General features: G+C 53.9%; 6 protein-coding genes across 6 annotated transcripts; 2 read left to right on the plus strand and 4 right to left on the minus strand.

The window, feature by feature from the left end:
* Positions 1-1,762: 1,762 nt before the first annotated feature.
* PG998_000711 (uncharacterized protein) lies at positions 1,763-2,009 on the minus strand (the record flags this gene model as incomplete). The annotated part of the gene is made up of 2 exons (XM_066867529.1): positions 1,763-1,903; positions 1,938-2,009. 2 exons carry the CDS (start codon positions 2,007-2,009, stop codon positions 1,763-1,765), a joined length of 213 nt encoding a protein of 70 aa, XP_066735944.1.
* Positions 2,010-2,970: 961 nt separating this feature from the next.
* On the minus strand, positions 2,971-4,417 carry PG998_000712 (uncharacterized protein; the record flags this gene model as incomplete). The annotated part of the gene is made up of 4 exons (XM_066867530.1): positions 2,971-3,283; positions 3,339-3,422; positions 3,481-3,889; positions 3,943-4,417. The coding sequence occupies 4 exons, from the start codon at positions 4,415-4,417 to the stop codon at positions 2,971-2,973; spliced, it is 1,281 nt and encodes a 426-aa protein (XP_066735945.1).
* Positions 4,418-14,478: 10,061 nt separating this feature from the next.
* PG998_000713 (F-box domain-containing protein) lies at positions 14,479-17,197 on the minus strand (the record flags this gene model as incomplete). The annotated part of the gene is made up of 3 exons (XM_066867531.1): positions 14,479-15,057; positions 15,157-16,890; positions 16,952-17,197. 3 exons carry the CDS (start codon positions 17,195-17,197, stop codon positions 14,479-14,481), a joined length of 2,559 nt encoding a protein of 852 aa, XP_066735946.1.
* Positions 17,198-19,008: 1,811 nt separating this feature from the next.
* Positions 19,009-19,497, plus strand: PG998_000714 (uncharacterized protein; the record flags this gene model as incomplete). Its single annotated transcript, XM_066867532.1, has 1 exon — positions 19,009-19,497. The coding sequence occupies one exon, from the start codon at positions 19,009-19,011 to the stop codon at positions 19,495-19,497; it is 489 nt and encodes a 162-aa protein (XP_066735947.1).
* A 536-nt stretch (positions 19,498-20,033) lies between these two features.
* PG998_000715 (mRNA splicing protein smd1) lies at positions 20,034-20,646 on the plus strand (the record flags this gene model as incomplete). Its single annotated transcript, XM_066867533.1, has 3 exons — positions 20,034-20,085; positions 20,202-20,251; positions 20,333-20,646. The coding sequence occupies exons 1-3, from the start codon at positions 20,072-20,074 to the stop codon at positions 20,644-20,646; spliced, it is 378 nt and encodes a 125-aa protein (XP_066735948.1). The 5' UTR covers positions 20,034-20,071.
* Positions 20,647-20,995: 349 nt separating this feature from the next.
* On the minus strand, positions 20,996-21,852 carry PG998_000716 (uncharacterized protein; the record flags this gene model as incomplete). The annotated part of the gene is made up of 2 exons (XM_066867534.1): positions 20,996-21,181; positions 21,247-21,852. The coding sequence occupies 2 exons, from the start codon at positions 21,850-21,852 to the stop codon at positions 20,996-20,998; spliced, it is 792 nt and encodes a 263-aa protein (XP_066735949.1).
* Positions 21,853-22,079: the final 227 nt, after the last annotated feature.

Raw genomic sequence — 22,079 nt, forward strand, 5'->3', positions numbered from 1 at the left:
GCTATCTGGTCTGGATTGCCCGCCTGTCTCCTCTGGTGGTGGCGAGCTCCGAATGTCGCCCCTGCCGCATAATGATGGTTCAGGTAGCTGTCGACTGACGCGGCAAGATGGTCGGGCTTTAGATTGAGCCGTCCGATCCGCGGTAGCCGGTAGCTATGACGGAACGACAGGCTCGTTCGAGAAGAAGTACCAAGGGAAAAAGTGCCGGGCCTAGGAATCGATTACATTGACGATCCTGAGCCCTCGACTGTCGACTGATAAGCAGGTTATGGCGTCGCGTGGTACGTGGTTGGATGCACCGAAGGAGTATACAGCTCCCTGTTTTGCCCTCCTCCAGCGTGCGGGGTATGCATACATTGACCTGAGATGAAACACAGAGGTATGCACTGTAGTTGAAATGCAGCTTACATCTATCGTGGTCAGGTCCAGTGGAAGCTAGCAAGCAGCATGCCGGGAGACTTACTAAACGTCGGCTTTCCCTTTCTCTCCCCTCCTGGAATAGAAGTAGAACGTGGCAGTCCAGGCGGAGAAGACAGACAGTCAGCTGTGTAAGCGAGCCTGTCATGGGCAGAGAACAATTAAAGAGGAGCGAATTACGGTTCGTTCCACGTGAGGAATGCGTCTTCACCCAGGCATGATCAGCATGCACACCACTACGCACACCCTCCTCCTCGTCCCCCCTTCCGAGTGTTTTCCACGTGCCCCTTAGGTAGGTAAGAACGAGCAAGATGACTGTTCCAAGGATGGTTCCATGCATGTTCTTTGCCCCCTCCGACCAGGACCCGGCTGGAAGCTCTGCCAAGCGGCTTCGGAGTTCGTCGCTTGCTCTACCCACTTCGAATCTTTCTTCATGACGGATAGGTAGGATATAGAATTGCAAATATCTATTCGCGAAGATGAGATAAGCCGTTAGCCAACTAGCGTGAGTGAGCGGGCTGTTCTCCGATCTCCAACCACCCAACGGCCTAACAGGCCCTGTGTTTCAGCACGAGCCAGTACAATAAGCATGAAGCCTATGTCGCTAGGTCGCTAGGTAGATGGCGGTCGCCGATCGCAGCAAGCCATCATCATAAGGTGACCCGGCTTGCCAGTGATAGTGATGACGGCCAGGCCAAGTTGGCATGACGGGAGACGGTGCTAGTCTCGATTGACGCAGTTGCATATGTAGGTCTTGGCCGAACCCGTTGGTGACTTGGCTGCATCCACTGTGCTCCAAATGATCCCTTCACCTTTCAGCCTGGGGGTTCATCCCCAGCCCGTCAGCTCTTCCTCAAGTCGAGCCGTTGCAGTTAAATTTATGGGGGCGCTGTGGACATGCATCTTCATGTCAATCTATCTGATGGGTTGGCCAGATGATCCGGCTCGGGACCAGCTGTTTCTATTTTGAGAATCCACCCAAGTACATACGTGTAGCGCGTACGGCGTAATGATCGACTGAGCAAGATGGCTGTGCAAAGGAAATGAGGGGCGGCGGGGTTTGGTGGGTGGCTAGATGGTCCGAAATGGACGGCAGCAACAACACCAACAAACAACAGCAACAACGACGGGAAATCGTCAACGGGAAGGGCATGCCTTGTAGCCATGCTCCTGCATGATCTGGTGGTACAGCCGGGGATGGATTGGGAATAGAGCAGGAGATAGAGCGAAAGAAAAGTTTCATCGATGATGAAACCTGAAGCCAGCCCGCCCCCATCTACCCTCGAATGCTTCATGGCTTTTGCATGTCTGTCTGTCTGCATGTAACGCGAGCTGCCCCGACCACTCACCTTGGCTGCCCGCCCACCCTCGCGCCCTGGATGCCCTCGTGAGCTTCTTCGGACCCCGGCTCCACGTGCGTTGCCCGGTCGCTCTTGGGTCTCGTCCACCTTCCGTGTGTGTGGTCAATGGTCGGGCCCCCAAATTGCTGCCACAACGCTGTATCGGAAAAGTACACTTACTGTTCTTTCCACGACGTGCACACCACACCCCGACCGCTGTGCCTCGTAGGATGACCCGATCGTGGCTGTCATGTTTGAGATTTGCATACACCTGCCTATTTTAAGAAGAATGAAGATTGCCGTCAATGGGGTTTGCTGCTCCACATTACGTTGCCGTTCCGCATCTCTCAAGATGCGCGATGAAATTACGAAAGACAAATTTAGCTATGAACTCTCCGACACGGTGGTAAGGTTCGGGGAACGCGACTTGAACCCCGAGCCCGGCCTTTGCTCCGGCGTGGTGGGTGGTGGGTGGTGGTGGTTGGTAGGTAGTACAGTGAGCTGAGAGTGACCCAATCCGGATGACATAAGTCGCTCTGAAACCATGCCTTCAGCTCGAGCGAGCACGTTTTAGGGTAACAATACTAGCGGGTGAATTCAGAGTTCCTGCAAGTCGCCATTTAAGCGACCGCCCGGCCTATCCATTGCCTTGGAAACCCCCGGGAATAACCTTCTACCGCGCGACGTCACGTCCAGCCGTCTTTCTCTTAACACTAGGTAGCGAGCAATGGCAGTTTGATAGCCTCTCCTCCTCCTTCTGGCCAAGTGAAAAATCAAAGAATGTATTCTAGCAATGTTCTAATGTACAGCCCAAAACTTCGAAAATGTGATACAAAAAGACCCAAAAGTGCTTGCTGGGAAAGACAACTTTCAACAGAGAATATAATAACAACAGAGTACAAAATAAGGGCGGAGAAAACGAGCCTCGCCCTCTAGGGTAAAAAAGGGGGTATATGGTAATCGACGCCCATGCCAAACCTGGCTTTCCCCCATCGACTTCAAGGGGCCCTTATATACTGAAAATGTATATCCCGCAATGCCACCGTAAAATGCCTTTCCTTCGAAATTTCCCGCTGAGAGCCAGTTCGGCTAGTGCATTTGAGCACACCCCCAAAAAGCAATTTTCTAAACCAAAAACTCCTTCTAAAATACATGCTTCCTCGTGAACGATCGTATTGGTGACAGAAGAAAGAAGTCGTGCCGAGAGCGACGACTACGAGTTGCGGCGTTGCTTGCATTTATCGTGGGCGAGGTGGCCATTCCTTGCCGTCGTTCGCGTGAACTCGGCTCCGCAGTTCGGGCAGACTGCCTTGGCGGCCTGGCCTGATTTCTCGCGTTGATGTCGAAGCAGGTTGCTGAAGGTGGAGAACTGTCGACCGTTGCATCCGTGTTCCCAGCACTGAGGCTTGGGCCGGCTCTGGACCACTCGCACATGACCTTCGTGGCTTGGACTGCTCCCAGATGACAAGACGTGAGGCACCGGGTAGAGCATGTGACTATCATTCATCGACGAGGGTCGCGCAGTTCTAGAGGGAACATGTTAGACACTGGAGTGAAACAGGGGGCGGCAAGAGCTCTTACTCATAATGTGAGTTCATGGAGTGACTTGACGAGGCCGGTGGGTATGCAGAAGGATAATCCATGCTCATGTATGCGTTAGACGGTCTAGTTGTGGATGTTAGTCCCCTGGCCAGTCCTTTAATGTCTCCCGTGGGTTGCTTACAATGAAGAGAAGTTGCTGGAAAACATAGAGTGGTTTGGCTCCGGTAGAGGCGAGGAATAAGATGGTATATAGCCGGCTGCGGATACTGTGGTGACTGGCTCGGCCAATAGAGAGATCTGAGATGACGAGGTCGTGTAGACAGGCATCGCGGATGGTTGCGGGAAATCGTTCATTGACACCGGGGGCGTGTAAGAGCCGCTCATGCCGCGGCGGGCTCGTATCGAGGCCTTGGAATCACGGCGGGCCAGATCTCGTTGCCTCTTCAGTTCGCGCTGCTCCGGTGTGAAGGTTCCACGGGGCGGGCTGCCCGTCACTGATCTCGACGTGCTGGGTGGTGTTAAGCTAACATCGGAGCCATGGCTGACGGAGCCCAGGTCATGGCCCAGAAGGTCTGCCCCTTGGTCTATGCCTTGAGTCAGGTTAGCAGGCTATGAGCAACTCGCTTGGCTATCTTTAACTTACCAGGCCAGGAGTAGGTGCTTCGTGGCACCCCCATCTCGAATCTCGAGTCGTAGTGGACTGCAACAGTACTCATATCCGCGGTGGTTGAGCGAGATGAATGTGGTGAATATGTAGCGTGCTCTGGAGCGGGATGGACGCGCAACGAGGGAGCAGAAGTAAACCGGGGCTGCTTCTCTACGTCTTCAGAGAATCTGAAGAAGTTTGAGGAAGGGAGAACAGGTGGACGAGATGGCACTGAAGTAGGAGAATCAGGTGCGGAGTAGTGGGAAGCCGGACTTATACGGTCCTCCGGGTGGGTCCTGCGGGATGTTACTGGACGATCCAGGTCGAGCAGCAAGTGGCCAGGGGTATTCGAAGGTGTCAGGTAGTTTTGCGAGTCGCTTGCTGAAGGAGAGGGTATTCCCGTCAGTCTGGAGCTAGAGGAGCGTAAGTAAAAGTTCCCACCACCGACTTGGTCCTGACGAGAGGGGTCCATTGGAAGAATGATAACGACGGGGTGGTTGAGGTGACGTTCACGTACACAATGTCTGATAGCGGCGTCTTCCGTCGTCAAAAGGTGAGACCGGTAGAAACGATGGCGGCGGCAAAAGAGGCGTTCGTGCAAGACTTATATAAAGGCTGAGTAGTCGAGTTGTTGGATGAAGATGAGGCTCCAAGATGAAGGACGGGAAATTATTCAAGATCTATCTTTGGTCATCGTAGCCTTTAAGTCTCTCAGCCTCCGAGATAGAAGCAGCAGGGCAGTTGATGCTTATGAAGTGAATCCAGAGGCAGTACCTGGTGGTGGAGCACACAGCACTGGGCTAAGAGTCGATGAACCTTGGATGTATTGCGCGCCGCACGCACGAATAGAAGGACTCTAAGGCGTAGCGCAAAAGTACTCGAGGTACTCCATACCTGACAGGGGTGCTGGATAATCGAATCCACCCCGAATAGGTACAGAGTACAAAAAGAGAACGGAGAGACCAAAGTATGTGACAGGGGGGTGAGAGAGGCGTGTGTATCGTAAGTGCAGAGGGGGTGGCGTGTCGAACCTGCCCCCTGCACCGCACCCTAGTGCCAGCTAAGAAGACTAAGCGTGGACACAGCACACTTACACAACGGTACGCTGCTGGCGGGATGGCTGTTGAGGATCAATAGGCTCCAGCATTTCTTGTTCAGCCAGGTCCCGAAGTCCCGTGTGGTGGCCAGCCTAGTCATTATGCTTGCTGGCGCTTTGCCTGTTCCTAAGCCTGACATGGCCAGAAAAGTTCGCACTTGACCACTTACACACAACTATAACAGGCCGTCGTCAAGGTCGATGTGGCGCACTCGAGGCAGTTCGCACACTAAACGCAGGGCCCAGCGTATAAAATAAAGCCAAAAAGAGAGAGAGAGAGAGAGAGAGAGAGAGAGAGAGAGAGTACGGCAAAGGTTGAAGGTAGTCAATCCGATAGAGCCCAAAGTCAGTGTGCGGGAGACTGGGTCAGCAGGGCATTGCAGAGCACAGCAGGTCTGAAAACTAGAACAAACCCCGACGATATCGCATTACCAGCCATAGCCTAGCGACATGATTCCGAGCATATTTCGAATGGCCTTCTAGAATGGGCTACTCTGGTATCGATTAAGGCAACGAACGCATTGTGTTGCATCGGGCTTGTCAGGGAAACAAAGAGCGACAGAGGCCCTGGTTGCGGACAGTGATTACAGCGTCTACAGGCCCTCTATCAGTGGGTGAGGATGAGACACCAGCCCACTCCCCTTGACGGCTAGCCAAGTTTAATGACCACAGACAAATCAAATCTTTGGGAGGTGGGCGTGAGTGCGCGCAAACGTCTGTGTGTGTATGTGTGTATGTGGTGTGTGAGTGTCCGATAAGGTGTGTGTGTGTGTGCGTGTGTGCGTGTGTGTGTGTGTGTGTGTGGTGGGAGTGGCAGAGGGGCGTCGAAGACCCATCGAAGAAGTCGTTTGGAAATGAGAGTGAAGGCCAAGGACACAGGCCCTTTAGTAGAAGGATCCGGATCCCAGCCCCTTGGGTCCTTGGGTTGATGTCAAGCCGCTAGCCCTTTCGAGCCTCGTCTATGGCGGCAATAGACGCGGGCAGAATTCGTGTGTGCGTGGTGGAACGTCAACGTCAAGCGCAGCGCTGATCATTGTCTTTTGGCTACCTAGCCGCAGGTCGGCGACTGGGGTATACTTGGTCGGTCTCCAGCCAGGGGGTCAGCCCAGGGTCAGCCGTCAGCCAGGCAAGCCAGGGTACCAGTCGACAAATGCAGATGCAGGTGGATTGGGAAGAAGAAGAAGAACAACAACAACAACAGCACCACCAGCATAGCAAGACAGACAGCTGGGAACTCCATACCCCATGCAATGCAACCCTCCAGATCCCGTTTGCTTGCTCGTCGTCCTTGGTCTGTTCTTGCTCCGGGTGGAATATAACTTCTAGATGCATATTCCAGCCCACACCACCACCATGTTGGCGTAGCTCAGGAGGAAAACGTCAAATGGAAGTGAACGAAGTGTCTGTGCTCCCGATGATGCTCCGGTTGGCTGTAGGGGAAGCCCGACATGCTTTCCCTGCCACCCGCCCAGCCCTATTCAGCTCCCCCATTTGCGCGCTGTGGCATGCAGGAATTGGACGGTTAGCATTGACGAAGAGCATTTCCGCCAACCCAGCACCTAGCAGAAGAGGATGCTTCTAGTGGGAGAGAGCAGGGCAGGGAAGAGAGACGAAAGAGCGACAGAGCATGGACGTTATGGGGGGGTGTGGGGGCTTTGCAACTACAGTAACCTTAGCTATAAAGTACCCGACTGCACTGTACTTTGCGCACCTCTACTTCCATAAGCCTGAGTCTAAGCCTAAGAGGTCCCTATGGATACGTTAGCGTACCTAGTCCCCCTCTCCCCCTCTCCCCCTCTCCCCCTACCCCCTCCAATCAGCCCGTTCTTGTTCTTGGCCATGCGAACGGGTCCGACAGCAAACAACGTGATTCTGGATTGTGCTGCTTACGCTGGAGAACACCCGAACTTATTTACAGATATGGCCGTTTTGGTTACGGGACCGGCGTACCAGCAATGCCCACTGACGTACTGCTAAGCTACCTGCGCATTACTAAGAAGCCAAATTCAGTAACAAGACTCTACTTTTACTTCGAACACGGCGAGAACTGAGGAAACCGAAATCTCCCCCTTGATAAGCTTACCAGCTGTCAAATTCACTCTTTCACTAGTGTGTGTGTGTGGGATGAATAGAGAGAGAAGAAGGGGGAGAGAAAGAGAGAGACTGGACACACACCAGAGAGAGAGAGAGAGAGGGAGAGGGAGAGAGAGGGACGGGAAGGAGCTGCTCCAAGCAGCGCCCCTGGGTCTGCAGGTGTGAGTATGCATGCATATGGAGGGTTTGCCATCCAGTGGCCATTCAGTCTCTTACTTTTCTGTTCTTGCCCACGTGTTACTATCGCTGATCATCTTGACGGGGCCTTCTGTCGCAGATTGATTTGGCGATAACCGGCTGTCTGTAAACGTCTCTATGATATGCAACGTACTGCACCTTTGCCCCGTTCCTACATCCCGGTGTGCGTATCTTTTATCTACAAACGGTTGCGCCATCATGCATTGTTATTTTCCATGTTGGGAGCGTAGGCACAAGGGGTACGTTCAAGCAAGCAATGGCATACCGGTTGCAGGTCGCCCAGCTACAGAGATCGAGAGAATCATGGCTTCATCTTTCATTCACAAGGACGGCCAGTCAATGCTCAAAGTATCCACGGCCTGGAGTGTATCTGCTTTTCTTTTCAACTATCTTCAGCCGCATTAGGCCATGGGATCGCTAACTTTATCGTTTACCCATCCCATCCTTCTATGACTTATGTACCGCAATTCAAATCATCCTCACTGCCTTATCATGCCAGCTTATGGCCGCCTCAAGCTACTGGATCGAGCATGCAGGTGCTATGTTTCATCTCAAGCAGGCTAAGACTCTGATGACTACTGACTACCTCACGCCCTTGCCTAGGCGCATCCTTCCTAGCATCAAGATACCACACAAGGCGAGGCCAGCTTAGGTAACTTCACGCAGGCTCAGGAAGGAGGATGTGACTTCAAGTGGCAAATACTCAACGCGCAAGAGCCCAGGACATTCTGCCCGTCTTCGGTCAAGTTGCAATGCAGCCACCACTGCTCTGATTAGAACAAAAACGCCAACCGACGATGCACTACCTGGATGAACAGTGCGTCCACGGAAGCTAACCACTTCACGGCAGATTCAACTGTCTTGAGAGTTCACATAGATACTGAACGGTTGCCTTCCGTTAACTCTGATAGTATCTTGGCACGCACTACGACTTTTCCGAGGGGGGCTGCCTAAGCGAGACCGCGCTGAGCAGATATACTCGCGATCTACGCCACGGGAGACACGGATATATGCAGACGGTCCAGGCGCTTATTCCCAGAGACCCCTACTACGTGAAACATGTAAGTCAACCAGCACGCATGGCTTGTAGGCAGGCATACAAGTTTCGGATCAGACCAGGAGGATTTCTGATGCCCCCTTCGACGCCCAAGATGCCCTCCGTCGATGGCCAGAAAGAGTATATCAGAGCCGAATAACCAACAAGGAACAGCGCGATCGACCCATGAACAAGAAAGAACAGAAAGATTGCCAGAGATGGTTGGGTACGTAGGTAAATCAAAGATGGTTGCATTTCTCCCATTACGGCCTCGGTTGATCCGATTCGCACAACCAGGCGAAGCCACGGAGTTGTAACCAACCAGATGTGAAGGGATCCTCGGCCTTCCATGCGACAGTCTGTCTCATTTGCAGCGTAGCACCCGTCGTCACCTTTTCGGGGCAAGCTGGCGACTGTGCCGCGTCGCTGCTTAGCGGGAGAAACAAGGATTCTCTGTAAGTCGCTGCTAGTACGGTGGGTGCTCTCGTTTATAAGCAGCATCGCATTGGCTACTCTCAAGACTGTGTAGTCCGGTGTGTGTGCGGGCCCGTATGATCTACCTTCTTCAACGCGTTCCTTCCAGAAGGTATCGGAAAGCGGTCCCAAGCGATACAGTTGACAGTTGGCGAGATGTATCAAGTGTACAGTAGCTGGTGATAGGTCAGAATAGCCAACAGGTAGCCATGGATGCATCTTGTTTGGTTCTACAAGGCAGGCTGAAACGTCCCGATCTAACGGTAGCTAGCTGACTGACTGCTCTGGGTAAATGATGACGGCCATGAACAAGGCAGATTGTGGGGATCATTCTAAGAGCCGACCTACCTTTCTGGCGTCCTGTTATGGAAACTATGCAGCAGCATATATGCAGTTAGTTTACAGGAGCTCTCTATCTGCTACCACCGTCACTTACTGACCACCACCCCATGCTACCCACACAGCTGACGGGGAAGCGCCAGGCAGTCAGTTATATTGCCAAGGATGGAGAAGGAGTCGAGGCTACCACCCATCCCGCTGGGGTAACGGATGACATATAGGCAAAGGGGTGTGGTATAGGTACTGCGGCACGTGCTGCGTTCACATCCCCGTTCCTCAGAAAACAAGCTACATGGAAGCGAGTACATACAACTGGCAACTCCCAACAGTTTCTGCGTGGGTTGACGATATAGGCGCGCTATCGCTATCGGCAACTGGATGAGCAACCGCTGGGGGCACGCAAGCCATGGGGTCCACTGTTAGCTTCACCGACTCTTCTGGGTTAATACCGAGCTGATCGCCCGGGACCCACGAGCTTCGCTCTATGCCCTGCTGCTCTCTCTTGCGTACTTGGGCTTTCGCTCTCGTTCCTCTCTGCCCTAGCATCTGCTTGACTCTACAGCGGCATTCCATCATGTCGACATCGCGCCGCGTTGCGCTAGCTTCGCCCACGTCGGCCCACTAGGGCCAGGAGGGACAAGACAGGCAGACAGGCAGACAGGCCAGCTGAGGAGAAGGGCATCGGATGTGCAGCACACTACTGCCACCTCACCTTATCCTCATTGGGCCCTGTCCTCTGCCAAGCCAAGCCCTCGCAACGAGTCCGACCTGACTGGCTGGCGTCCCAGTCCCTTGCCGTCTTTACTACGGCCATGTCGTCATTTTCCGCGCAGCAGTATTGTGACAAGCGACACACCTTATGCTAGATGGCGCAGAAGCAGAAGCAAAAGCAGAAGATGGGTCGGCCTGGCCTGGCCTGGCCTACCCTGACCTTCCCAGCCCTACCCAGCCCAGCGCTGTTCATTTCTGCTTTTGACTCCCTGGGCGGCCAGAATCATGCTCCTCCACGACCAGATTGTTCCTCCGAACGACCACGTTGTTTGCAGAGATGATGGGGTTTATGGTCCAGGCGGGTTTTCTATCTTTAGAACCTTGTCCCCATAAAATACGGGCTGGACAAAATGGCCATGGACGACCCGATCGTCAACCGGCGGCGCATTGCCACTTTGCTTGTTAGTGCCAGTCGAGTCCTACCGGAATTGGGTTCCTCGACATCACCGCTGCTGTATGGCTCTATCCGCGAAAAGGAAGGTCCCTAGGGTACGCCTGGGAAGGTGCCGGCCGGCTCTCGCTTGGGCGCCCGAGCCTTAAACCAATAAAGGGCAAATAAAGGAGTGTAGTATTTGATGCGTTTACACGTTAAATTAATATTGGGGAGGAGTCAGTAAGACCTTGTACCTTTCTGGGTGCACCTATTGTTCTGCTAATCTTCACTGCAACCGTTGATCCTGGACTGGCTGTCAGGGGCCTGTCAGGGGCCTGTCAGCTCAGCCCCTTCCCCCACTCAACCCTACAGGCCTTGTGCTATACGGACACTAAACTGCTTGGAGACTTTCCTTGGAGATACTCGGGATTTGGATCACTCAAGTTGCATAGCTGTGCCAAGAAATCAATGAGCGAACGTCGCCGACCAGGAGCAAGCATACAGTGTTATGATCGTGACTGACCTCATTCGTGCAGCTGCCATACTACCGACTGCTGCACCCCCGGTCAGCTTCGGCCTCTGAGATCATGACTCTTCTGCACGCGTGATGAGTAACAGGCACCCATTGTTGATATCAGCTAGTATAGCGGCGCATGCTGGCACCGTTACGGTGTAATGGCCGGGCAAGTACGTGTACAGCCAAGTGGAATTACCCGACCTTTCCGGCTGTCTGGCAACTACAGATTGCTGGGCCCGATGTAGTAGCCATGCCATTTACGACGTTGAGTAACCCTGAACGATCGACAACGAGCCTCGCGGACAAAAATAACACTGGGAGGATGAAGAAGAAATGAAGAAACGAAAAGGACCAGCCGCATGGGGTGACGGCGTGGGGTATCTCCTCGCCTGCTAGGCTACCTACTCATTCCCGCTATCCCCGTACCACCACCGCTGCCAGCAGTCTCGACGACATCGCTTACGGCATCCCCGGGTCCGCCAGGCTTGTTTGGCCAGGAACCGTTTATCTGACCCTCTTGGCTCGCGTATGGGACCAACGGCATCGCTATAGGCCATCGTTCTATGTACGCCAACAGGAATGTATCGCCGCAGCGTGGCCAGTACGTGAGTGGTAGACGGGAAGGATTCGATGATGCTATTAGTGCTGGTCATCGATCAATCCTCACTCTATTCTCCGATGTTCAGGCATACTCTCCACGGGCCAAAGGATCCTCGACACTGCCTCCTGCTGCTGTCGATGAATGCGTTGCTATCCTATCTTCGCATCAGCTATGCATGGTCTACTAGACCTGGTCGACCCACGTGTGGATGGGTATACTATCCTGTCCTCTTTGGCAGAAAACGGTCGAAACTGCAGCATGCTGGCAGGATCCTGCAGAGGGCACATTGCCTTCGACCCGTCCTCGACCATCTGCCAATCATGCCACTTCTGGCTCCAGCAAAAGCGTGGTATAGCATCACTTGTCTCTGGGATACCCATCCTCTCCATCTCCAGTGGGGGCGACTTCATTTCGCTGCTGCAGGCTGTCCACACCCTGCGCTACAGCTTCTTCATTCGTCCCAGAATCACTCCACCGTCTGCGGATACTAGCTTTCTTTGGGACCGAGACAGGAGTGCTTTTTTACATCACTCTTTCGTCGGTGGCCGAATCATCTCGATGCACAAGTGGTTTGGTCTCCTGACTTATGCAGCTGCCGTTGGGAGGATAGTCCCTTCTCCTCCGCGCCCCTGATCAAGCAGGCAGGCTCTCCGTATGCAACCTAATGCCAATGATTCTTGCACCACTCCAAGTAGCCACGACGTCATGAAGCTTTGATACTAGAGATGAGATACTATATTAGACCTATCTAGCGGAATGTTTGCCACAGAGGAAGGCCTATCTCTGCAGCAGGAAAGGGGCAAAGTGGCGCAAAGGGTTGCTATTGCGTTATCAAATCCTCGGCGCCGGCGGCTATCAACTGCCCCTGGAGCCATCTTCAGTTGTGAGCTCAGGTTCAGGCCTGCATGATGCTCACACTACTGACATGGTAAACAGCTAGGGGGTCCCAATCGATCTTCTAGTTCCGATAAAACCACGCCCGCCAGGCATAATCTACCTTCGCTGGCAAGTACTAATCACTTACTCTACAGAGGGTACAGCCGCAGGGGCATATCTCTACTACTCCGAAACCGAGCGACATACTGCCATGCCACTCCGACTCGGCCGCGGGAGGGGAGGGGAGGACAGCCCAGGTGCTGCGCAAGGAGCCGCGTTTCAGGATATGCATAGTTGGCCCAGCAGCTCGTGGCTGGTGCTTAGCCTGCTATTCTCGTCGCTGACGGACTGGCCTTCATGGAGCAGCAACACGGACACCAATGTCACGTCTTTGGCAGCCAAGGCGATGGTTCTACAGAGCTGGCTTGATAGAGTGCTGACTACTCCTATTCCTTCCTCACTCGTCCACAGCTAGGGGTTGATTACTCGAGCTCCGCAAATCAACAGCTCCCCCGCATTCAGGAAAACCCGGTGCCACGGTCACGGATCGTTGCCGTCTCCAGCGTAGCAGCAAGCTGCCAACTGCCAAGGGGAGCAGCTCTATGCCGTCAGCTGCAGAGACGTCTATGTCTCGACAGGACCTATTCGGAAGCAGAGAGCTGAAGTGCACTTGCTGCGTCGTCTGGACAAAAATAGGCATGGAGAGGGGCAGACAACACGCCGTACCGTGCCATGAGGGTACCCGCGACCCACAGGCAGCAGACTCGTTGTCGCGATCATAACAGCCAGCGTAGGGCAGACAGGGACCACTTGAGATTGCCAGTTGTTCCTCCGACTGCCGCGTTGGGGGTTAGTAAAGCGTGGTAAAAGGAGATAAATGGACAAAATAGACGTGGATAGTGGGACAGTGGCAGGGGCAAGTGACAAGAAGCGTATGTTGACGAACCAGAGAGAGAGTGTGTGTCGCAAAGGCTTGGTTGGGCCCAAATGCCGCATTTGGATTCGCGCTCGCTTTCGGGGGATCCATCGAAGTGGTAATCAGCGAACAAGCACAGAGACGACACGGTTATTGTAAGGTCTGGTTCAATCTACGCCGCTTGGGTCAATTTCCCATGCGGCGGCGAATTCTTTCTTCAACGGGCGAGGAATGAATATCCATATACCTTAATCTCACCCACGGTAAATGAGATCGTGGCTGAGCCCCAACCCTTGTTGCTTCTTTATTTAGACAGACGGCCAGCAGCAGCGACGACGTCGGGGGCAGGCTTACTACGGCAGATGGTGGGAGAGATTGGAAAACCACTTTTGCTGTCAACCAAGACCCAAACAATAAGCAAACACCCTTTGCGGCACAGCAGCATACCGACAGTGCGTATCCCGTCCCCCCAGCCACACATCTAGAGTTGGGCCATCGCTCGCTGGATTCATTACAATTACAAGACCAAAATAGCACACTTACCTAAGGCACAGATACATAGCGCCACCCACGTGAGGTAGTCTCGCTCTCGGGACCGAATCGTATGGGTGGGCGAAAGATGAAGAAGAAGAAGAGATAGGGGCCAAGGGGTGCTGCTTCCATCCGAGCATGAGACTGGAAAAGCAGAGAGTAAAGAAGGGAAGCCCAGTTTGGGGGACTTCGTATCGTATGCAGAAGAGGCAATAAATACATCACTGTCTAGGTTTCTTTCGTACATGTAGCCACCGATTCTCTCTACCTACACACATGGCGGGATACTATACTCCCCCTCGAAGGCTTTCCTATTCACACATACATACTGTCTGTTTCCCTGTTTCCGTCTTGTTGCTTGTGCGCTCAACCGGGTGCCCCCCACCGAGATTTAAGGGGAGCACATGTCAAACCCCGTCCGAAAACCATCCCTTTCCCCCAATAAACCCCCCCTTGGACCATCCATACCAGAACGCCGGCTTTTTAAGCGGGAAAAAGAAACGAAATCCCCCATCCATGGATAACATATCCTCGTATGTGAAAAGGTTCGAGTCCTTAATAATGTGTAGAACTCCCATGACAACGTAAAAAAGCCAGAAAAAAAACAGATCCCTATGTTTGTTGTGTTTCCTCTTCGCGCGTTAGCCGATTTTGATGTCGACACGATGAGCAAGTATCATCCATGATGGCCTTCAAGGAGAGGCGATGGTATCAAAGCCGGGCGTGTCTTGCCTTGAATATGGCGACCTTATCGTCATAAAACAATATTTCACGTAGCCGCAAATGTGACTGGCCCTTGTCAGACTCCTGGAAAGTCGACTCGGTGTCCGAGTCGCCGTCCGCGCCCGAGTCATCCGACGAATCGTCTCCGTCCTCGCCGTCGGTACCGGCGTCCGCCGTGGTATTACCGCCGCCTGCATCATCGCCCTCATCGTTCTCGTCTTCGGTGTCGCCATCGCTATGCTCGTCATCGTCGTCCTCCTCGTCGACATCGGCCACCGACATGTTGCCCGCGGCGTTGTTGTTCATGTTGTGATGGTGATGATGGGCGCCATGGGAATGTGAGCCTGGATGGCTCGAAGAAGTACTTCTCGATGCCTCGAGTATCTCGAAGCATTTGCCAACAATGCCGATGTAGCACAGCTGAATCTCGGGTCGCAGAGTGACGATATCGACGAGCTGTAAAGCCAGCTCCCTAGGCTCGAATCCCCCGTCAAACGGATCTTGCATGTGCTGAATGTATAGAGATCGTAGCTGTGGTATATTAGGAAGCCTTTGCAGGAAGCGATGCTGTTTATCTGTCAGTCAACTGGAGTCCTGTGTTTGGGCTCTCTCGATGTAGTAGCTCTGCTACCGCAAGAAATCAAATACTATAGGGATGAAACTTACCCAGTCTCTGTAATTGATTGCCACTGCTAGTTCCTTGAGGTTCGGCATACGACCACTGGTGATGTATGTTACGAGATCGCTCGAAAGAACCCAATGCCGCCACCGGGTGCCCTTCGATTCGAGCTTATCTGAACTATCAAGAAGTAGCTTCTTCAAGCTTCCGCGATGCCGCTTTAATGCGCCATCAACGATTTGGTCAACAGTCACCCGCGGTGGCGCCGTTGGCCGTCGACGATCCTGCAAGAAGAACACCTCGAGCGAGTTGGGCGCCAAAGTCTCCTTGACGAATTTGATCAGGGCTGGGGTTGCCAGGTCAGTGTGGATCCTTTTCAGTGCCATATGATATTGCAGTGGCGTTCCTGCGGGAGACCCAGGAAGAAGCTGTGTTGGCTGAAACCGCCGCTTGAGCATTTTCCACAGGGTTTCATGTTGAGTGCAGTCCAGAATGGTCAAATTCGTAAGGACAGACCAGTCGAACGCTTTGCAACACACCTGCATGGCCAGCGACACTCGTTCCAGTTCCAAGGTCTCCAGAGTCAGCTTGCCTTCCAACCGTTTTCGCCCTTCGCGAGAGCCGTTCGGCATAGTGTCACTGTGATCGGAATCTGGATCGAGTGGGCGTCTTGGTAATGTGCCTTGTTTGTCTTGTTGAACAAGGCCCTGGACAACACTATCGCCACCGGGAGCAGTGTTTGGGGGTGCTGCGGATGTTTCTTCGTGCGTGAATCTCTGCTTAGACCTAGATATCCCCTTCCGTCGGATCTCAAAGATTCTGCCCACAAGAACCCCAAGCACACCCCCGAGTCTCTTGTCCGAAATCACACTCTCGCCAGGCCACCTCGCATTAAAGTCGACTTGGTGTAAGTTGTCCCCCTCCCAAGTATTTGCGAAGTCTTGCCCAATGGCCTTCTGCGATATCCCCACTCGAAGTTCCCGAAGCGTGCTTTGGGACCGTTCAATCAGCTCAGACATCTCGTCTAAATATGCAAGCTCGTCAATATCCAGCACCGTCAGGCTCTTAAGCGACGGGAGCACACTAAAAGTTGGGTACTCCACGTGGCTGTCGGAATACCGCAGCGATCGACCGCCCGGCGGCATCGCAGCCATAGCGGACACCGGACTAAGGGCCGGGACTGTGGGGATGGCCATTGGGGCCACTGGCGGAGCAGGGGGTGTTGACATGGGCGATTCGGCACCTGTGATGGCCATATTGTCGTGCCAGCGGATCCATACTTTCTGTAGCTTATGTTTCCCATCAGGCTCGTAATCTTGGGTGGAAGCAAGAGCCATGAAGACATCGGAAAGAACCCCGGTAGGCATATCCCATACGAACGTCTCCAGATTCGCCATCTTATTGACAGCCAGAGCGACCAGAGTACCCAGCATCTTTCCGCTCTCTTTCGTAATGTTGTACTCGGCCACCCAGTCCTTGGGGCCGTTTCCTAGAGAGAACTTCCGGGTGTACTTGGCATATTGGTTTTCGATCAGCCTCTGCGATGTTCCCGCAGTGCCCGTCTTCCGGCCCTTGGCCCATCTTGATCTCTGCGCAAATTTGCTCCCGAGGCATAGTGTTGATAGACCATATGTGAGCGCGTCCACCCCTTTCGATTCGTTGCTGGGTATAGTAGAGTCGGGCCAAACTATATCGAAGCGGGCATAGATGTGGGGGACAGACAGGTTGTAGAGCGTGGAGCATGTGAGAGCAAGCGACGTCAGGTCATTGGTGTGAGTTATCTAGACAACCCAGTATCAGTAATGCCGCGAGCGCGCGTTGTAGCTAAGGCTATGTGCTCACCTCCTTGACGATTAGACCGAGAATATCGACAGGTAAGTCCAGGAGATACAGCGGTCTCGTCTTGATTTGCACGGCTTCCCATTCGGGCTTCTTCTCTTTCAACAATCGAGCTATGGAAGGTATCGGCTGCTCGTGGATGACTACCTGGGACTTGGACGGCTCGGAAGGTGTAGCGACGCTGTCGGGTTCGGGGAGGAGTTGCTTGGCCACCTGGGGCTCCGGCGAGCCGAACGATGCGCTATTCATCATGACGTGAGACAACGGGAAGTCTTTCTATGTTTCGACACGTTGTGACATGGACTCGTCGAGCTGCATGTTGCAGGCTCTGATGTGTGATGCGCCCGCAAGTCCGATGATGACAGTTGACCGGGGCCTGGGGTGGTTGTGTTTGCTCGGCGAGATGGCTGGAAGAAACAGGGTTGGTTTCGCGAGGTGTTGGGTGACGTGCGTCTTTGCGCGACTACGAATGCAAGTCGGATAGACTTATCGGGACTGATATCTAGAAAGCCTGCGGCAGGAGTACCGCGCCGCCTTTCTCAGCTACGGTACGCGCACTCGGGATCAATAGAAGTATGTATTGTATTGGCAAGGTAGATGGGAAGGGTCACATAACATAGGATGAGGCTCTGCCGGTCAAATAATACTTGCGATATGCGATGTCGCCAGAGTGTCGCACGGGCTTCAATAACCCTGCCAGCCAAAAACCAAAGCCAAAAGGAGGGAAGGCAAAGGCAAAGGCAAAAGGGAGGATTAGCTCCCCGCGTGATTACGGCCACTTGAGAATTATATAAGCTCACCTCCTGCCTGGACATTCGGGGGGCACAACACCTGCATGTAAAAGTATCCTATCCCCGGGAGACGTCGTTCCTAACGCCTAGGTGCGCAATTAAGCTTTGCCGGCAGTTTCTTGCACATAAACATACGCTACATTACTTACGTACGTCGTCCATCCTTCGAACCATTCACTATGTGTAGAGTATGCAGCCATTGCATCCAGTGAAGCGCTCGCGGAGGCTAACATGGGGTGGGTCTTGATTCGGTGGAGGGGCCAAGGAGCCGGGGGAGCCTTTCAAGCCAACATGGATCAAAATATATCGAAGTGGTCCCAATTACTTACCTACCCAAGCCGCAATGTCTTTTGGACGGTCGTGTATGTGAAGAGAGAGGGAGAGAAAGCCAACGCATCGCCAGGGCGGGACATGAGACCTACAAATACATTGGTTCTTGCCACGGGAGACAGCCGGATGCCTAGCCACCTTCCACTGGCTGTTGCTGGGGACTTGACTGGGACTTTTTGGATGCTGGACCCTCGATTTAGGACCCGGCCACCGGCTCTGTATCAATTGCCCCTCATTCCCACCACCAAACCCGCCGCTAGCCTGGGCAGATGTACTAGGAGAAGGAAGAGGTCGGCAGACTCAGGTAGCTCTCAGGTAGCTCTCCTGTCTGTCCGGGCAATGTCTGTCCAAGGGACACCGGTACCGACACCGACACCGACGCTACAGGTCTTGTTTATAATTATTCCTTATTCTCGTCGCTTGGAACGCTCCTCTTTGTCCTTGTCCAAAGTTCTCTTTCTTTGAACTCATCTCCTACTTCTTGTCCCGTCGACCAGCTCTGCCCCGCTATCAGATATACGAGTAACGCGCTGGTGTAATCGAGAACGGAACTAAATAAATTGGGTTGCATCATTTCGGTGCTGTCTCTTTTGCTGTCAAAGAGTCGTTACTGCCTAACCCAAACAAACCCACGCCGGCGATAACACCTGGCCTTAGAAGACAGAAAGAGGAAGAGATTGGAACACGGCCATCTCCTTCTCAAACCCTGGTGTCCTTCCCCAAACGAGGACTTCTTTGTTCTCTCAAGACCCGAGTCCTCTCTTGATCATCTCAACCAAAGAAAGGCTTCAGCCGAAACGTCATCAACTACCTAGACAGAAACGCCCCCCGAGCTTCCGAACTTTACACGAAACACCCCCAACTTGTCGCATACCGCCAGCGACGACTGCTACACCGTCGCATCACTCCTACAGACCTTCTCACACCGAACCGGGCAACATGGCGTCCTTTCTCGAAGAGCTGTGGGGCTCCATCTTCACCCCGGGCACCACCCCGACCCTCCTGATCGCGACCAACGCCACCTTCGCCGCCCTCCAACTCGTGCTCTTCGGCCTGCTCGTCGGCACGCACAGCATCCACTTTGTCGTGCTCTCGGTCATCTGCGCGGGCCTGTGGTGGTCGATCAACTGGTTTGCCGTGGAACTCAAAAAGGAGCAGGCGCGCGAGGCGGAGGCCAAGGCCAAGGCCGACACGATAGCCCGCCAGACCGCCGACGAGAGTGATGAGACCGAAGTCGAGACGGTCGGCAGCGGGACTCAGGCGCCTCCGCTTGTGCCCAAAATGTCCGCGAGCAAGGAAGTCGAGGTGGTAGGGCAGTCTGGGGAGCTCAAGAAGAGGCCGGAGCCCTCACCCGGCTCGAGATCGGGTGTCAGCACGGAAGACGAGTGGGAGAAGGTATCGGAGAACGAGACCGAGAAGGACAAATAGTCTGGGAATGGCCTTTATCTTAGCTGTTATATAACCTTACCATTGAGCCATGCTCTGGGCATGATGAACTCGCCAGGTCCTTAAATATCACGGTTATCTTCGTTGCTGAATCACAATACTCGCTTTTGCCGCCAGTAAGCAGTGCAAGCCCATCACAGACTCGGCGTTTGCAAGTTACTAGAAGTACTCTGCAGCTTCGCTGTTCCGACTTCTATACCTTGGTGGTACTGAACAGCTTCCGATTACCGCCCGCAGCCGATAATCCCATCGCCACCAGATCTCTGTACTCTGGTTAATTGTAGGGCTTACTCTACTACAAGCTCTATAGATTTCCCGAGTATGATATTCCAAGTCATCGCGGGACATTCATCTTCGCAAAGCTGCATCGAATCTTCCTTGGTGGGGTCACGTGAGCAGACAGTGCGCTTTGTGACTGCATCGACTGTGCTTTCCAAAATCTACTGGCAGGGAAGCTCAGAGCTACCACACCTCCATTCCATTCAACGCGACCAGCAAACCGCGAATCACTCAAATAACACCTGCGTCATACCACACTGCAGCAGGACCAGCCAAGATGAAGCTCGTTAGGTAAGAACTGCGTTGCCCTGCCCTTCTCTCTACTTGCACGACGAGTGCTAAAGCAAAGACTTTCCAAAGCCGGGAAAAGAAAAGGCTGCGACGCAAGGCTGACATGCACTCACCAGATTCTTGATGAAATGTGCCAACGAGACGGTGACGATTGAGCTCAAGAATGGTAAGCTTGATTTCCCTTTTCTTGCGCTACAACACCTCGTGCGCCCCTTCTCTCTAAACTAACCCGAATCTCTTCGAAAAGGCACCATCGTACACGGCACCATCACATCGGTCTCGCCCCAGATGAACACGGCGTTGAAGACGGTCAAGATGACGGCCAAGGGCCAGGACCCCATCTCGCTCGATACCATGAACATCCGCGGCTCAACCGTCCGTTATTTCATCCTGCCCGACTCGCTACCCCTCGACACATTGCTCATCGACGACTCGGTCAAGCCGAAGAACAAGGCACGCAAGGAGATCGCAGACCGTGGTGGTGCTCGCGGTGGCGGCAGAGGCAGAGGCATGCGCGGCGGCGGTGGACGAGGACGCGGCCGGGGACGCGGCCGGGGTTGATAAGGAAAACGGAACGGACATGCACCATGTATTAAAGACGAAAGGAAATCTATTCACCAGGGAAGACATATTCGGCGCCCTGAAAACATGCAACGGCGTTTTGAGGGGGTTCACGTGTTTGCTGCTTGCACGGAAAGAGTACTCTTCGTGTTGATGATATAGAAAATGGGCGGCCGGCATGGCTTCCCCTTTTTCTCCCTCTTTTGCATCTGCAGGAATTGGAATTGCCAAGAACTAACAGAGCAAAAACGAACAAAATTAAAATGTGTTGACAAACCCCAATGCTTGGGCTTTTCTTCTGGTCGCCCTCCTGATACTACTACTACTACTACTACTACTACTACTACTACTACGAGCTCTCCTGCTGCTGCTCTTCATCCTCCCTCCAGATCCGGACAATCTGCAGCTTTTCCCAGCCGGCCTGTTTCCCACTCGAACCCACCGTCTCGGCCCTCCACTGCGGACCAAAGGCACGGATGCGCTGCTTGACGGCCTCGGGCTTGTTCTGGGCGCACAGCAGCACGTAAGCGCACCCCTGTGCGGCGCCAGCACCTCGGGCAGTCGCCCAATCAACAGGTCCGTGATCTCCATACCGTCGACGCCGCCCGCGTACGACAGCGAGAGCAGGTACGAGTCGTCCTGGAACGTCGGCGCCGTCTCCGAGGTCACCATGTCCGTTGCCGTCGGCTGTCGCGGCAGCTCCTCGGTGGGCACGTACGGCGGGTTGAATATGAGCACGTCCACGGAGCCGGGGCGCAGAGGGGCGGTGAGGTCGCCTTGCACGGCATCTAGGAAAGTGCCGCTTTGAGATGGAGAGGGAGTGGTGGCGGTGGCGGCTTGGGAGACGTCGGCGGCGGCTTTCCGGGCCGTTTCTTGCGTCGCGGCGCAGGCGTGGCGGTTCACGTCGATGGCCGCTGTGAGCACCGACGGGGTGCCAAAGATGTGCGTGGCGTGAGCGTTGACGAAGCCGATCACGACCCCGGACCCGGGTCCGATCTCCACTACGAACGGCGCCGGGACGGTTCCGGCCGCCGACGTCGGCGTGGTGGTGGCGGCGGCGGCATCGGTACTGCTGCGGCCGAAGCGGCTTCTCAGGAAGGCTGTCTCGCTCTCGGAGGATAGCGTGTCGAGAAGCAGGTACGAATCCTCGGCGGGCTCGTAGACGCGCTCAAAGGCTACATGCGAGGTGTCGGGGGTGGGCAGCATGGAGGGTGGCTTTTCGGTGTGCCGAATGGCACAGGGAACTTTGGTTTGGGTGGGAGGTGGAATTCGGGACAGTGAATAGCAAAGGTGTAACTTGCCGGGTCGTGTTAGACCGAATTGGTAGCTCTTGATTAGCTGCAGAAGCCAATGGTTCCCCGTTTTCCCCAATACTTGGGTAAAATAACTTGGTCAATAAGCACGTGATTGGATCATCATATAAGTTGAGTTAC

The sequence above is a fragment of the Apiospora kogelbergensis genome (assembly GCF_038363985.1).
Source record: "Apiospora kogelbergensis strain CBS 113332 chromosome Unknown utg000001l_segment0_segment0, whole genome shotgun sequence".
NCBI lineage: Eukaryota > Fungi > Ascomycota > Sordariomycetes > Amphisphaeriales > Apiosporaceae > Apiospora > Apiospora kogelbergensis.